The 17,253-nt window shown below is 39.0% G+C and overlaps 1 protein-coding gene across 4 annotated transcripts in view; it reads right to left on the bottom strand.

The window, feature by feature from the left end:
* Nucleotides 1-17,253, bottom strand: part of MYO16 (myosin XVI) — a 579,863-nt gene that overhangs the window by 280,999 nt on the left and 281,611 nt on the right. For all 4 annotated transcript variants that reach the window (XM_059144127.1, XM_059144126.1, XM_059144125.1 and 1 more), the window contains exon 12: nucleotides 9,314-9,379. In XM_059144127.1, coding sequence (XP_059000110.1) covers nucleotides 9,314-9,379 — 66 coding nt within the window. The remainder of the gene's footprint in view (nucleotides 1-9,313; nucleotides 9,380-17,253) is intronic.

A 17,253-nucleotide genomic window follows, 5' to 3' on the forward strand; every position in this document is an offset into this window, starting at 1 on the left:
TCAAGGTGCTGGTGATCACAGAGAGGCAAGAGCAGGGCTTCTGGAGTGCGGGAAATGTTCTGGATCTGAGGGCTTGTGAAAATCTATCCATCAGGGCACTTAGAAACCCATGTTCACTGTAGCTCAATAAAAACTCCAGAAAGCCCAAATCCACAAATTTCGTGGTTCTGGTGCAGATGCCAGAGAAGAGATCACGTGGACTAACTAGAGAATTCAACCCACGCCCACACATGGGTGTGGATTGGGTTACAGAAGGGGGATGTTGCATGCATTAGGCATTAAGAATGGGCTGATTTGTAAAGGAAAGGAACGCTGATCTCTCTCTCGTGCCAGGTGTGAAAATGAATTTCAGATGAACTTAAGTCTCAATATAAACAGCAAAGCATGAAACATTTACACAAGGTAACAGAAGAATACTCTCGTGATTTTGGAATAAGGAACTAGGGTTCCCAAACGCAAATTCTAATGGGAAGGATGAAGCTATATCAAAATCGTATATTTGACAGTTGGTGTTTGACCACAAAGATCATACACACAGTAATACAATAAAAACCAAAGACACAGAGGAGATTAAGCTGTGTCTTATAAACAACTCCTACAAATAAATAAGACTGGAAAGAAAATAGAAAATTAGACAAAAAATACAAACAGAAAAGGATAACGAGTAAATAAGAGAAAAGAAGCAGAAACTCTCTGGTAACCAGGGAAATGCCATTTCAAACAGGAAGGTGACGTATAAAATACTGATAACATTATCAACGGCCTCATAATAATAGTCATGGTTTACACTGGCTGTGTGCTTGCTGCTGTTCTAAGCACTTGGTATCCATCCAATTCTCTTAGAAATGTATGACTTGGCTATGAGAATATCTTCCTTTTTAAGAGTGAGGAAATTAAAGCAAAGAAGTTAGTAATTGGTCAAAGGTCACATAGCTCATTAGTGGTGATGCTTGGTTTCAAAAGGCAGTTTTCTCCACCACTAGAAACACGCACCACACTGTAGAGAGTTAGTTGTTCAATCGCAACAGAGATTTGGTAACAACTTCTAAACGTAAGGGGGGCTTGACCAGGAATCTCCCTGAAGAAACTCTTGGACCTTCACAAAAAGCACACATGAAATGGTTCTTAGCACTCTTTGCAAGAGCAGAAAACATGCCAATGTAGGGTTTAATGGATGAATATAATGGATTGTGTTTTAATACGATAAAATACTATAGGACATTTAGAATACATTTTTGAGAACTGAAACCATCAACATAAAAAAGCACAAAGGCTAATGAAGATTTGTTTTGTAAAAGGACATAGTTAATAAATCTGAATGTATCAGCAATATATCTGAGTGAATTAATATGGAAATATAATAGTATTTGCAGGAATTTTCTGTACATGTACAGTTGTCCCTCTCCTGCCTTTACCATATGGTCTATGTTCCAGGACCCCCAGGGGTTGCCTGAAACCACAGAGAGTGCCAAACCCTATATACATTGTGTTTTTCTATATATACCTAACTATGATAAAGTTTAATTTATAAGTTGGGCATAGTAAGAGATTACCAATGATAACTAGTAATGAAAAAGAACACTTACAACAATATACTGTAGTAAGTTTTACAGGTGTGGTCTGTCTTTCTCAAAATACATTATTTATTTATTTATTTATTTTAAAGATGTTATTTATTATATCATGACCTGAGCCAAAGGCAGGCTCAAAATACCTCTTTGTCCTGTATACACCCTCTTCTTGGGGTGACGGAAGATGATCAAGTGCAGTGAGTGACGCAGACACGTGACACAGCGTCAGGCTACTACCGACCTTCCGATGCTATGTCAGAAGTAGGATCAGTCCCGTGGTGACCCTGACCGCAGTGGGACGACCATATGTGCCTATGTATAGTGAACGTATAAAAGGTTGGACGAATGGCCCCTGGGGGGCTCAGTCAGTTAAGCACCTGCCTTTGGCTCAGCTCATGATCTCCAGGTCCTGGGATCGAGTCCCACATTGGGCTCCCTGCTCAGCAGGGAGTCTTCTCCCTTCCCTCTGCCTCTTTCCCTGCACATGCATGCTCTCTCTCTCAAATAATTAAACAAATAAAATCTTTTTTTTTAAAAGTGACTGGATGAAAGGATAATAGTTTCGGGAGAGTGGTTGTCATTGCTTATGAAAAGGAATCTGCCTGTGTTCATAGCATACCACACAAACTAATCTAAGACACCATATAATTAAAACAAAGCTTTATTTTCTGTTCTATGCAGGAAACAAATGTTGCAATTGAAGTAGGACGTGAAGTGTTCTTAGCACATCATTATAGCCGTGTCCCAATCTCAGGAGTGTTTGTGAGCAAACAGGACTTCCTTATTTGAAATAGTTCTCAGATTTTTGTATTTTTTAATTATTCTAGAATTTAAAATGGATATCAAAAGAATGAATAATAGTGATGTATACATTGTAACTCATAAACCAACCAGGAAGTTCTAGCCCAGCTCTATTTTCTTGCAGGACAAATTTCTGTTCCTTTTGAATACTTGCACTAACACTATCTCACGTCCCAAGCCCAACATGGTCTTAATCAAATTTTAACAGAATGCTTTTACGATCCATCTGTAAAATCCTGCAGAGAATTTCACTAGATGTTACAAACAAGGAGAGACAGAAGACAGCCAGGAAGCATGTGTGACTCCTACTCCGTTTCTTCACATCCTCGGGGTCACATCTACTTTTAAGACCAAGTTTTACTGGACATTAGACATATAAGGGATCTTGGGTATTGATGTTTTCTCATGATAATCAAACTAACACTTCTCAGATCCCTTCTCTTAAGTCCTCTCCTTTCCACATGGTGTCAAACTTTCTGTTGTAGAATATTCTATTGCTATAACCTGGTAATACTTGACTCGATTACCAGGTAACACCTCGTAATAGTTGGTAATTCTGCTAAACGTCAATACTTAGCTTCATAAGGGGTATAAATACAAAACAGTCATTTTAATATAACAGTGCATTTAATTAAGATAGTAATCAATTCTACTTAATTATTTCTATTGAAGCTTGAAGATTTTCACTTAGGCAGTTTCAGTCTTCTGACAAGCCATGTAACGTTCAGATTGGTTATCCTCACCACCGTCATTTTCATTATTAATATTATTGCACGTTCTCACGGGTCCAGCAACTACCATCAGCGACCAGCATCCCGATCCCACACTCCTTCTCTCTCCCCTTCACCTTATTCTCTCCCCATCTGCATCATCTGGGAATAAGATTCTGGTCACTGGTAATTTTAAGTGCTTGATTGGAACTCATGGGAGAGATGACATCACATCAACCTCATTCATGGGCACCTCCTTTTGCCCCTAGGCTGGACTCTCTGCTTCTAATGAATAAGGATTAGTTTTTCATTGTTTGTTTGTTTGTTTTGTTTTTATGAATCACCTCTCTGTACTTTCATGCAGGCACCTCTTGGTAAACTGCTGGGAGCTGGCAGAATCCTACCTTGTTCTGAATTCTGAAGCCAACCACGCTGTTCCACAACGGATGAGGGGGCTCCCCAGCCCTCCAGGTCCCCTAACCTGTGGAACCTCCCTGACATTAAGAGGTGGTTGGCTTCATGCTATGGTAAAAATACGTCCCTCTACTTGCCTGATTGGATTACTTACTTATTATCTATATAACTATCCATATAGAGGACATATTCTGGAAAAAAAAAAAAAAAAAACTTGTGCTTTTGTTTGTTTGTTTGTTTTACAAAGAATCACGTACAATAATAAACAAAATTGCCTCTGGGCTCTACGTTTGTGATGCTGAGAGGAGCTCATCACACATCTGCTCTGAGGTTACATGACCTCGTTTTAAATTTTGTCCCTCCCACTCACAGAAGATTTTAGAAAATTTGTTAATTCTACTGAAGGCTTGGTGTTTTCACCTCCAAAGTGGAAATAATAATTCTTATACTGATTGCATTGCCTTTTGTAAGTAGATGTGATGACAGACGCGGAACTCTTTGCAGCAGACCTACCACGTGATGAGCCCCAGACAACGCCAGGTCTTCCTTGAGCCCCACTCGTCCAGGGGTACAATGCCCCGCTCAGCCATGCAGCTGCGTGCCACACCAGACGTGCAGTGGGAATGTTAGGAGACCAAGAGCAAGCGGGGTCTGACATTTAATGAAGCCCTAAGCCTGACACTCTACACTAGATGCCATTTCACACAGTAGGAGAGCTTAATCTCACCACCAATGGAGGGCACGGGTTCTGAGCATTTCTGTGTCCTTGTGTACTCATAAATATGATCTTGAGAAATTATCTCCAGGTCTTTTATCTGGAATGGCATCATTATTTTGCACACTGAGATTTCTAAGTGATACATCTTTGGTTTGTGAAATCCATAGTAAAGGGAACAGTGAGAAATATCTGAGACCAGTCTGACATGGATGTTTGAGGGCCCATGCATACCTATGGCTGATGTGTCCATTCTCATGACATTCATGTGTTCACTGGTTTCCACAATGGCACAAACACCAAGATGTTTATCTTTTCTAATTACTACCTCAACAGTGCATTACACCTGTTTTTGTTTGTTTGTTTTAAGGATTTTACCTATTTAACAGAGAGAGAGTGTGCCCCTTTACCTGGGGGATTGGGGGAAGAAAGGGACCCAGAGTGCGAGGCTCCATTCCAGGATCCTAGGATTAAGACCTGTGCCAAAGTCCACTCAACCAACCGAGCCAGCCAGCTGTCCCTAGATGCGGCTCTACTGGCAGCCGCCTGCCCTGTCACTGCGGTCTCCCCATCCCTCTTTCCTTCCTCTCCCCCGGCCTCTTTCCCTACCCTCTTCCTCCGCCTCCTTCAGTGCTTTCTATTATTTTTCTACCTCATTCTTAAACTTGGTGTGACTCCTAGAAATCTTCTAAAATGAAATATCTATGTGAATTACTCCTGATTTTGCATCCAAGGGAGAACTTCAACATTTCAATTTAACCTCCAAAAACTGTACATTCACCTGAACCTGTTTTTTCCTCATCAATTTTTCTTTTCTTCTCTTCTTTCTTATAGATTCTCCTAGACTCACAGAATCAAAACCTGTATCTTCAAGGGATGCCTTTTCTCTTATTTGTTCCTCAAATGAAATTCTCTGCAGGTTCTTAGTGTCCTTTCAGAAACTCACTCAACTTCTGCCCACTACCACCAGAGTCCCCATACTAGGCTTACTCTTGAATTATTTCAGTGCCTACTAATTATTCTTCCTGCCTAAATGTCTCTTCTTCTCAAACTGATGGCAAAAGACTTATAAACACTATTTGTATTGAACTTGTTTGTTTCCAGTGAGTCTTTATTTTCTAAAATTAAAACTCAAACTCTCTTAACTTAGCTTTAAAGTGTAGATCCAAACCTGATTTTCAATTCTTTAACATTTTGAACTTCTTGCTCTTATAAGATTAGTCTGTGCCTTCTTCTAATGATCCTATATTTTTGGTCCCCATAGTTTGACTCTAGACAATTCTTTAAAGTATACTTCCTCTCCCCTTACCATAATCTTATTCATTCCTTAGGATTTGCAACAATCCCATTGTTTTTCCAAGTAATGCCTTCTCAACTTGGGAAGACCTCCTTCCCTCCAACATTCTGACTTGTCAATTAATAGTGTATATTCTCAATACAGGTATCTTACTGTCCTCATCGACAAGGGAAATCTGATTATGCATTATCTCTAGAATATCAGTGCAGTTTTTAAGGATGAGGAGAAGCTTACTTAGCATCCCCACATACCTAACATCCTTAATACCTAACATAACATACTGTGTTTAATGGACTCAATAAATGTTTCTTGGTTTGCTGAAGCATTCGTGTTCCTGATCATAACCCTGCTTCTTTTGCAAAGCCTATTCAGAAAGATCTGGCTACTTTTCTCTTTTCTCCTTCTCCCCTACCCCTTACATGTTTAAAATAAGCAAAGTCACTCACCTTCAACATAAATGGGGGGCGCAACAGTGCACCCCGCCCTGCTGGTTATACTTCATTTACATCTGTCTGCTTTCTGGCCCCCTGGGTGCCACTCCCCCCAATGACTGTTCGCCTCACATCAACATTGCTTTCGGCTATGGACCACCTCCGGGAGAGGGCTGCTTCCTGCCATGTGTTTGTATTAGTCTCAAAATGCAGTTCAACGTAGAGGCTCTGCATCCATGATTAATGGCCTCCCATGAAATGAATGTTATGCAAAGCTTAACATAACACAGTTAATGGTAATAAAGTTAAAGTGAGCTACAGATGATGTTCCTGGATTTGTTTTTCAACATGAAACACAGAAGTCATTCTCCTGGTCTACATAATCTTTATAGATATAATCATATTCAGTGTTTCAGTTTCTTCTTTTATTTAACTAATGAGGGAAGAAACTAAACTATCTGAACAGAATTTGTTATTTAAGATAATAAGCATAAACTTGATTACATAATTTCTCAGCATAAAAATAAGTGAAAATTTCTCTTGCATGTCCATAGGACAGCAAGATAACTTGATGTGGTTCAGTATGCAAGTAACTGACATAAAATCACAAGGTACTAAGGATGCTACAGGGGATGCTCACCCAATGTCTATAATATATTACATGTTACTACTTGTAGACCAGGAAAGTGCAAACTATTTGATTCTGCAAAATGGAAGTGAATTCCAAAACACCAAACACAGTAAAATCTCATTATGACCTATTAAAAGTGGGCAGTTTTGTTGTAAGCTTTTTATCAGTGCATTATTTTAGCCAAATATATTTATTTTCCTGTTACATTCCATGCCAGAACCCACTGGAATTGATGGATATAAAGGATGATACGTATAGGATATATGTCGCATTCACTATTTTAAGTTTTAATGAACCCTTCATGCAAAAATCTCATTGCATCATGTTTTATTCCTACATTAATAAGGAAATATGTCTCTTAATATCTCTCCTTTTCTCCATTAACAAGTATTCCTGAAAGACCTGCAAATACAACACGTTGCTTGAAGCCAGAAAACTATTCCACTACTGATAGCCTAAAAATGAAGAAACCAGAAAATCAGTTTTTTCCACTTGAAATAGAATATAACATGACAAGTAATATTGTACTAAAAGAATTCATTATGTTATATTTTCCTTAATCCTCATAATTTGACTGCTAGATCTATAGAAGCATTTATATAATAGCTATATATGTATATATTTTATGCAATATCTAAAATTGGCTTTTGTCTCAACATAAGATTCTTTTTGACTCTATGACCCAATGTAATACCATAGATAGAAGCCAAAAACAACACAATAATAGGCAGTTTGAAATAGCAGGAGTTCTCTCTCTTTCTATTGCTGTCTCTCTTAAATTGAAGAATAATGAACTTGGAAAGCATCAAAGATGCAGAAAGCTCAGGCACCTGGGTGGCTCAGTCAGTTAAGTCTCTGCCTTCTGCTCAGGTCACGATCTCAGGGTCCTGGGATGGAGTCCCGCATCAGGGTCCCTGCTCATCAAGGACCCTGCTTCTCCCTCTCCCTCTGCCTCTCCCCTCTGCTCATGCTTTCTCTTGCTATTGCTCTCTCTCTCAAATAAATAAATAAAATCTTTTTTAAAAAGATGCAGAAAACTGTGGTTAAAGCAAAATTAAAAGTCCCAAATACTTATTTATACAAGGCAGAAAATTGGCAATATAACTATATAATTTAAATGATTATCAAATGAAACTCCAAGAACTTAGAAAGAAGGAGACAATAAAAAGAAAAAGCAGAGATCAAACACATAGAGAATAAATACATAGTAGAAAAAAATTAGGTGAGGAAATGTTTTCTTGGAAAAGATTAATACAATCTAGAAATTCCTAGCAAATTGATTCTAAAAAGTCAGAGAAGGCATACATGACCAACATTGGGAATGGAAAGAAATCACTCGAAATTCTACAAACATTAAAAAAATAAATAGGACTCATGAATAATTATATACCCCAAACTTTGGAAGAACAGAATCCTTGTAAAACAAAACTATTAAGAACTGACATAAAGGGGCACCTGGGTGGCTCAGTGGGTTAAAGCCTCTCTGCCTTCAGCTCAGGTCATGATCTCAGGGTCCTGGGATCGAGCCCCGCATCAGGCTCTCTGCTCAGCGGGGAGCCTGCTTCCCTTCCTCTCTCTCTGCCTGCCTCTCTGCCTACTTGTGATCTCTGTCTGTCAAATAAATAGATAAAATATTTAAAAAAAAAAAAAAAAAAGAACTGACATAAAAAGAAGTAAAAATACAAACAGTGCATGCCTATTTCATCATCACAGGTCAGGCTGCACTCCTCTGATAGAACTCCTGCGATGACTGCCGGTGACTGCTCTCGTGCTGCCCCAACAGGTGACCACACACTCAGGTGGCCTAAGACTAAGGCTGGGATCAGCCCGAGTGGAGTGAGGACACCTGGCAAAGTGCAGCAGTTTTAAAACAACAGTTCAAGTGACTTTGGCGAGGACTGTGGCTAGGACAGTGAGTGGGGCACTCTGTCTCAGGGGAGGTTTCTTAAGAATTCTTCATTGATTCCTTGGGAGCTTAAAGCAGGTGTTCTCTCTCCCTTTCCCTCCAACCTCTCTCCTGCCGCCTTTCCCTCCAACACCTAAGAGCATGTCCCTCTTCAGGAACACATGCCTGCTCCCCTTGCCTCTTTGTCATGCTCCTGCTCCCTATTAAGGATTCTGCTTTCACTGGAACCAGCTTGTGCTCACACAAAAAAAAAAAAAAAAAAAAAAAAGAGAGAGAGCTGCACAATGATGTTTCTTGATCGACTACTACTTGAAAATTATGTCGTGTTTTCAGTTATCTGGAATAATTTTCCAAAAGAAATTTCTCTTTTAATTTTGGGAGTCTCATCATTGAAAGTGGAAAGTCATTTGGAAAAATGCATAAAATTCTATATTGTCCTTTCTCATTTTCATTGTTTTAACTTCATAAAACGATTCTGAAAGAAGTGATGATGTTGAAATAAGGACTGTAAGCTGCCTGATCTTGAATTAGTCAAGAAGGTATGGAAAGTAGAGTCATGTATTGTTTAATTTTAGAAGTTTGTCTAGTAACTACAATTGGAGTAAAATGACACATTATAAGTGCAAAGGCATTTTTGATAAGATCACATTCTTTTCCATTTTTGTCTCAGAACAAATGAAAGTCATTATTATGCAAATATCAATTTAGAATTTTCTGAGAAGTTTGACTTTACTTATTGTTTTGGGCTTTCTTCTGAACCGATCATTTGATGCGGATAGGTATGTCTGGTGAGCATCATTCCACATTTTTAAATGATATTTTAAATTTCATACTCACCATTGTGGAATAAATTGGAAGCTCTTTGAATGGGTTGACAAGCAAGAGGATATCTCCAATAAAAGTCTGTTAAAAGAAAAGGATAGAAATAGTTGGGGGACTGTATAAAGAGAACACTTAAAATTAAAAGTGATATAACTTTAAAATCACTGTACATAATATAGAAAATAAATAAAGGCCATACTTCAACATTTTGTGAGCTATTTTAAAAGTTTGTAAATAAAGTTTGTAAATAAAGAAATAGAAAAGTCAAATTGAAATAAAGTAAAACATATATGCTTGATTCATTAAACATGTAACAAGTGAAATGATAGGATTCTAAGAAAGCTTTTCTTAAAGGGGTTTTGTGAGAATCAGACTGAATAAAAAATATAAAATTAAAACATGTGGCAAAATATACTGAAGGAAATAAATGTGGTAATGAGTTTTATGCTGCTACAGAAGATGCACAATTGAAAAATGAATAAAAAACAGGAAGCAAATAAAAATACTTTCTAATATAAAAAAGGACAAGGAATGAGATATAAAAGCACAAAAAAACAGATGGAATAAATAGAAATCAAGGATTAAATAATAGATTTAAATTCCCCCAAATCAGAAATTATATCAAATGTAAAGCTACTAAATGTTCTTAAGGATGAAGATTATAAACTAGATTGAAGTATTCTCTCTAGATTAAGAAAATCTGCAAGTGAAGGGTAAAGCAGGGTACACCTGCAAGCAATAAGAACAGAACAAATGTGGTTTAGCAACACTCAATTCACACACACACAATAAAAGGGATATAAATGAGCATTTCACAATGATAAAATATTAAATCAACCAGGAAGATATAGTATTTAAAATTTCTATGAGACTAAAATCAAGCACAAAATATATGAAGCAAAAACAGCTGTAAGGAGAAAGATTAATTCACAATGACAGAGGGAATTTTAAACAATTTTTTTCTTAGTAACTCATGGAATAAGCAGATACAATTTTGAAATAAATAATTACCAAGTGATTCATTGACTCATATACAACACTGTTACCAAACAATTGCAGAATATACATTCTTTGAAATTGAACACAGCTCAGTTTCATTACATGTAAAGGACATGAACCACATAGGGTAGGATCTCTGATCATGCCAGAATTATAATAATGGATATCTAGAAAATCACCAAATGTTTGGGAATTCTATGATGCATCTGCAAATAACCTATGAGCCAAAAAATGAGCTGCAATGCAAAAGAGAAGATATTTTGATTATAACATATCCTAATTTGTGAGATGCAACCAAAGATATACTTAGTATAGAAATGATTATCTGATATGCTATTTATAATGTTAAAAAAGAAGGAAGGCTGGTAATTATGATCTAAGTATACTTTTTGAAGAGCTCATCAAATTACATCAAAATATAAATAAATAAAATCAGTATAACAGCAGAAATTAATGGACTAGAAACGAAAGTCAAAAGGTGGTCTTTTGAATAGTGTAATAAAATGTTGAGTACCCTAACAAGATTGAGAAAACAAGACAAAATGCGCAAACTACATATCCTAAACATGACATTGCTACAGACAACACAGACATGAAAACAGCTGAAGAGATACTGGGAATCCCATTTTAGCCATGATGGATATTTAGATAATGTGGACGACAACCAACACAATAAGATACAGAACATCTGACTAGTTACTTTTTTTTCTGTAAAAGAAATTTTGAATCTATGTCTAAAAACCTTTCCACAAAGAAAATTTAAACTTCACTGGTGAATTCTTCCCAACATTCATGAACAAAAAAGCAAAATGAGCAAATATACATTGCTCCAGAAAATAACAGTAGAGAAAACACCAAAGTAGTGTATTGAAAGAAAGGAAGATTACAGGCACTTCTCTTCCATAAAGTACATGCAAAAACCCTGACAAACTATTGACAAATTAAATCCAGTAATACATTCAACAGATAATCTGCTTCAACCAGCTCGGATTTGTTCTAGTAACATAAGGTTGGCTTCATATTAGTAAGTCAACTCTTGTAATTTATAATACTAAAAAGTGAAGGAAAAAAGCCATATGATCATCTCAAAATAGACTCAACAGTCAAAAAACTTTTCATAGCATTCAGTGCTTACTAATTAAAAATAATAATTTTGAAAACTATAAATATAAAGAACTGCCTCAATCTAATGAAATTTAACCACACCTATGGCAGAGCTACTGCGAACAACTTGTTTAATGATAAAACATCGAAAGCTCTTCCCTGAGATCCAAAATGAGACAGGGATGACTATTTTAGCTTATTGTTACCTCCCATCATCTTTTTATTTTAAAGATTTTATTTATTTATTTGACAGAGATCACAAGTATGCAGAGAGGCAGGCAGAGAGAGAGAGAGGAGGAAGCAGGCTCCCTGCTGAGCAGAGAGCCCGATGTGGGACTCGATCCCAGGACCCTGAGATCATGACCTGAGCCGAAGGCAGCGGCTTAACCACTGAGCCACCCAGGCACCCCCATCATCTTTTTATTAAGAGGGCCATCCCGTGAAATAAAACAAGAGTAAGGAAACTGTCAAGATTTAAGACAAAAATAAAAGTCATTATATACTATATGCGGTATACGCAGAGCATCCAAAAGAATCTCCATTTAAATTAATATTTACATATGAACTTAGTAAATTGGGCAGAAAAAACATGAATTTCCCAATGAAACTATATCCCTATATTTGCAATACACCATAAAAAAATGAAATTTGCTTGTTATTTTCAGTAAGAAAATAACATTTCTTATAGCGTCAGAGTTTGAAAGAGGCCTAGAAACAGATCTAATATAAAAGGTCAAGACTTCTACACCGAAAATTTTTAAATGTCCCAGAGAAAGGAGGGATATTAACCCTCCATGATATATAGAGGACTTCTCTAGATCAAGATTTATTATCTGCTTTAGTGATTAAGATAGCTCAGTACTGGTTTAGGCACAAACGAATCCATACAACAGAAGACAGACCCACTTGCCAGGGTCATCTGGTCACCAACCACAGAAACGCCATGGCAATGCAGCAGTGGGAGTCTACACGGGGAAACATTAAGACCAAGGTCTGTTGTGGGAGTGTATCCACTATGAGAAAGTGTTTCATTGTATTTACTCAGGCTGGAGGTACCTGCAACGCTGGCGCTGGCGGTCCAAGGCTCGGTTCACGTCCCACGAAAATAGCTGTATGCTGTCTCATGGAAATATTTGTGTACACATGTTGCCAAAAAGGGACCAAGATGGTTTATAACAGTATCACCCACAAAATTCACGTAATTGTAACAGCAGAATTCAATCACCGAACAGTGGAGACAACTCCAGTGTTCTTCCACTGTAGAGTAAATAAATAAATGAGCATATATCCACACAGCAACTGATTTTAGAGGAGTAAAAATCAGCTATTGCTGCAAGGAATAGGATAGACGGTTATCAGAAACACAACAACGAATCAAAGTGGGCAAGGGTGCCTGGGTGGCTCAGAAAGACTGCCTTCAGGGGCGCCGGGGTGGCTCAGTGGATTAAGCCACTGCCTTTGGCTCAGGTCATGATCTCAGGGTTCTGGGATCGAGCCCCGCGTGGGGCTCTTTGCTCAGCAGGGAGCTTGCTTCCCTTCCTCTCTCTCTGCCTGCCTCTCTGTCTACTGTGATCTCTCTCTGTCAAATAAATAAATAAAATCTTTAAAAAAAAAAAAAAAAAAAGACTGCCTTCAGCTCAGGTCATAATCTCAGGGTCCTGGGATCAAGCCCCACATCGGGTTCCCTGCTCAGTGGGGAGTCTGCTTCTCCCTCTCCCTCTCCTGCTCTCTCGCTTGTGCTCTCTCTCATATAAATGAATAAAATCCTTAAAAGGAAAGAAAGAAAGAAAGAAAGAAAGAAAGAAAGAAAGAAAGAAAGAAAGAAAGAAAGAAAGAAAGAAAGAAAGAAAAGGGGGCAGACACAAAAGAGAGCACACTGGGTGAGTCCTTTTATATGAAGTCCAGAAAAAACAACCACAACAACAAAAAGAAACAAAACGAATCTGTACCTATATATGCCAAAATCTTTTGTGATGGGTAGGGTAAACTGAGGAAGGGGCTTCTTACTATTCCATTTCTTTATGAAGCTGCTGGCTACCTAGGCATGTTCACCAAATGAAAATTCATGAAACCATACACCCCTGAGTGGTGTGTGACTCTTTACATGTTGTGATTCAAGACAACATTGACTTCAATGGAAGGACTGGCCAGGATTCTATAGCCAAGTAAAGGAGAAAAGAAAAGTAAAATGATTGAACCAAATGGGAACCTTTGTACTGAAGTATCTGAAAATTACTCAGAAAAATAAAGAAAAAAAGTAGACTGAGGGAGAAAGGAGAAATCTGCTAAGGAAGGAAAAATACGCATCCAAATATGCTTCTAAATTGCACTTTTCTATTGAGATATAATTTTTATTTTGATCTAATTAATGAAGGAATCTGAGACTGTCTTTGCAAATGTATTTTGTGATGAACAACAACAAAAAATATTCTAGAAAAGTGTGATCTGCGTGTTAACAATGGACTCCTAACATACGAGTTTATACAGGTCTATGCCATATTCTCAAGAGGCTGCTTTGATGAAAGGTAATGCTGTAAATGTTTTGCAGAGAAATAATTTTTTTTTTTTAATTTAGAAAACTACAGATTTCCTTTTCCTCATCTTTCTAAACTATCGCTGTTTTACTGTTACTAGCTCACACATGTTAAGAGCTCCCCAGGGTCTATAAGCTTGAGTGGAATGACAGGGAATGGCACGAAAGGGATTGTATATGGCGGGTGCATCTTCGGATTCCAGGCTAGGGGGCAGTGTCATCTGGGGGGAATTGCGTCTGTCCTCCTAATTTCAAATAGCCTCCTACTGAGAGATACTTCAGCTTCTGACACAAGCTGGTCAACTTTAGCCTCCTGAGCTGCCCCTACAAAAAAGACCTACTAAACCCCAGTGGGGCCCCTGGAGGGGAATGTTCCGTTAGTAAGTGGCTCAGGTGAGCCAAGCTGCCTACCTAGCTAACCAGATGTAACAGGAGCCTGTGTTTATTTGGGGGGTTTCTTTCTTTATGAGTGTTGAGTCCCACCAGTTGTGGTTACAAAGAGAAATTACCTTCACGTTTATGTGCCATCCAAAAGAAACTTGATTGTGTATTCTATTTCCGCTGTCCTATGTGACAGTGATTATTCAGAGAAAGAAATGCCTTTATTCTCTGCATTATTTAGCAAGTAAATGTCTCAATTCTTACAATTCATTTTGTTGGATGGTTTGGGCTCATCCTTCTGCTACGCGCTATGTGGAACCTTTGCAATCTGACATCCAAATGAAATAATATATATGTACTTAGAGAAAAGGGCAAGTTATGTTTGCTCCTGGGTTTTGGCAAGGAAAGACAGAGGGAAAGGGGAGGAAAGGGAAGGCGACTTACCGACCTTCTCGAAAGATCACCTTATAACTAGTCAGATTACAGCAAGAAGAGATGAAAATGCCGGTTAGACATTACTTTAGCAGACACGTGTTATGTTGGCCCCGATGGGCGATGGCAGCAGCGGAGGGCCCCTCTGTGTACATTCTGAAAGGAGGGCTGCTAAGATTTGCAGGGGAGTCAGATGTGGGACACCAAAGAGGGATCAGTCCCGACACTTGAACCAGGCACTTCAGCCTGAACCTGGGAGAAGAGTAAGAGGGCCGGGGAGGGGCGTGTCGGGGGAGTGGGCGCGGAGGTCCGCAGACCATCTCTGAACACCACAGCCACTGAAACCAGTGTTTTTGTATTTGTGGGAAGGAACACTTCTGTTTCCAGTGCATCATGAACTGATACTTTTGTAAAATGTGATAAAAGTGAATTCCTGTAAACATGGCATTGAAAAAGACAAAGACCCACAAAATGCAAACCTGGATTCTTATTAGACTCAACAGACAGCAACGAAACTATCAACTTGTCATAAGAGGTTCTAAATGCTTACTCTCACAGCAGAATGGTAATAAAAAGTTCATACTTCCAATGGTCCACAGGTTACACTTTAAGAATCACTTGTTATTATTCAATCAATAGTGTTTAAGTGGCTTGTCTATCCATTAAAGGCACGTTCAAGTAACCTGGCTTAGAGCACTCATCACAAAATTGATCTGAGACGATTAAGCTCTTCCATATTTTAGGTGTGGGAGAGGAAAAGCAGGTCTCCTGCAGCGGCAAATGTGCATTTGATGTGAACTTTAGCAAAGCAGGATCCAGAAAGAAAGAGAAACCCAGTGGGCAGAAATGACCTAAGAAGATGGCCCAGTGTGGGGAGGAATTGGAGCCGTGATTCCGATAAACAGATTGGAAGTACTTGTCCCTTGAGATTGGAAAGTGCTTGACCAGGCCTCCCAGGGAGCAAACCCAGCATGGATGCATCCCAGCGTCTAGCACAGCACCGGACACCATCAAATCACCAGTGAGGGAGATCATCACGAGCCCTGAGAAGATCCACTGTGACTTCATCAGAAAGGGCTGGGGAGGTTTACTTAAAGATTGAAGAACTCCCAGTGGGAGTTTATAAAGCTAAGTGCTTATTCCATGCGGTAGAAAGAAAAGTTTAGGGGGAGGAAAAACAGACCAAGGAAAATCCTGACACAGGCAGAAGGGCTGTCGCCCGGGGGCTGAGAGCATCAGCTTGTATCTGGGGTCCAGATCGTGTATGAAGATTGCGGCCATCTTCCTGTGAGAAGTGACACGCCACAGAGATGCTCTAAGACTGGGAGTGTCAAGATCACATTTGTTCATGATAAGAATGACTCTAAGGGAACAAGATCTCCTCAGCAGGGTCAGGAGGCTGTTGAGAAGAGATGGCGAAGGCCTTGATGAGGACGGCGACCACCGGGGTGAGGGTAGGTCACGTGGACGTTGGGGAGACAGAGGCACTGGAGAAGCATGAAGGAAGTAAAGAAACACAACACAATTCAAGCAATGGCCTCTGGTAACTCGGTAGGGAGGAGGAGGAAGACGTACAGGAGAAGGATCTGCACCACGTTGGCAAAGGTGAGAAGATGGAATAAAACTAACACACAAATAACGGGGCCGTCCCGGAGAGCGGAGTCATCAGCTTTCACCACTTTATGCCAAGGACTCAATCCCGCTCATTTTGATAGAAGCATTTAATTTTAAGTGTATTGACGGTGGCAGGCAATTTATCCAAGCATTAAGATGCTGCACTGAATTTTCATAGGCTAATCAGCACCTGACGATTTATTACTTATAAGCAAATCTCAGACTTAGCATTTACATGAAAATTACTTAATCAATTTCTCAGTAGACTGGGGGGGGGGAAGAGTGTTATCAAAAAGAATTAGCACATATGGGCATCATCAGATTTCTCTACAGACGTTCTGATTGAATTGCTTTCAGCTGAATATCACAAAATCAAGCAGAGGGAGACAGACCGACGGACAGAGATGGGGACTGAGACGACATGGTGTCTAAATTGTTCTGCATGTCGGATGAAATAACACATATAAAGCGGGCTAGAAGCACAGCAGATTGATTCTTTGTGTTATTTGTCATCTGAGTCATACATTCATATCCTGCTATCAGAGTTTGGTGTATAGATTATTTACTTGACAAACAAAGCATTTCCTGATAACTTAAAGGGACGACAGACTCCTTTCATGCACATAGAGACAACACCCTCCCAGCCCAGTGCCCTCTCGCTCTCCAGATCCAGCAGGCTAAGTAAAGTACAGGAAACAAACAGCCGTTTTAGAAGTGACTTGCAGATCCTCCTGTTTCTAGCAAGATCTTCCACAGCAACCTCGACAACAGGAAAGCCATCAGCCCGCAGGGTATTAACTTTCACTTAACAGGTCTGAAATTTGGATCTTTGCTGAACTTGCTTTAGAACTGAATCAGAATGAAGCTGAATGCTGAGAAATCAACCTTACGC

Source organism: Mustela lutreola, chromosome 13 (assembly GCF_030435805.1).
Source record: "Mustela lutreola isolate mMusLut2 chromosome 13, mMusLut2.pri, whole genome shotgun sequence".
Lineage (NCBI taxonomy): Eukaryota > Metazoa > Chordata > Mammalia > Carnivora > Mustelidae > Mustela > Mustela lutreola.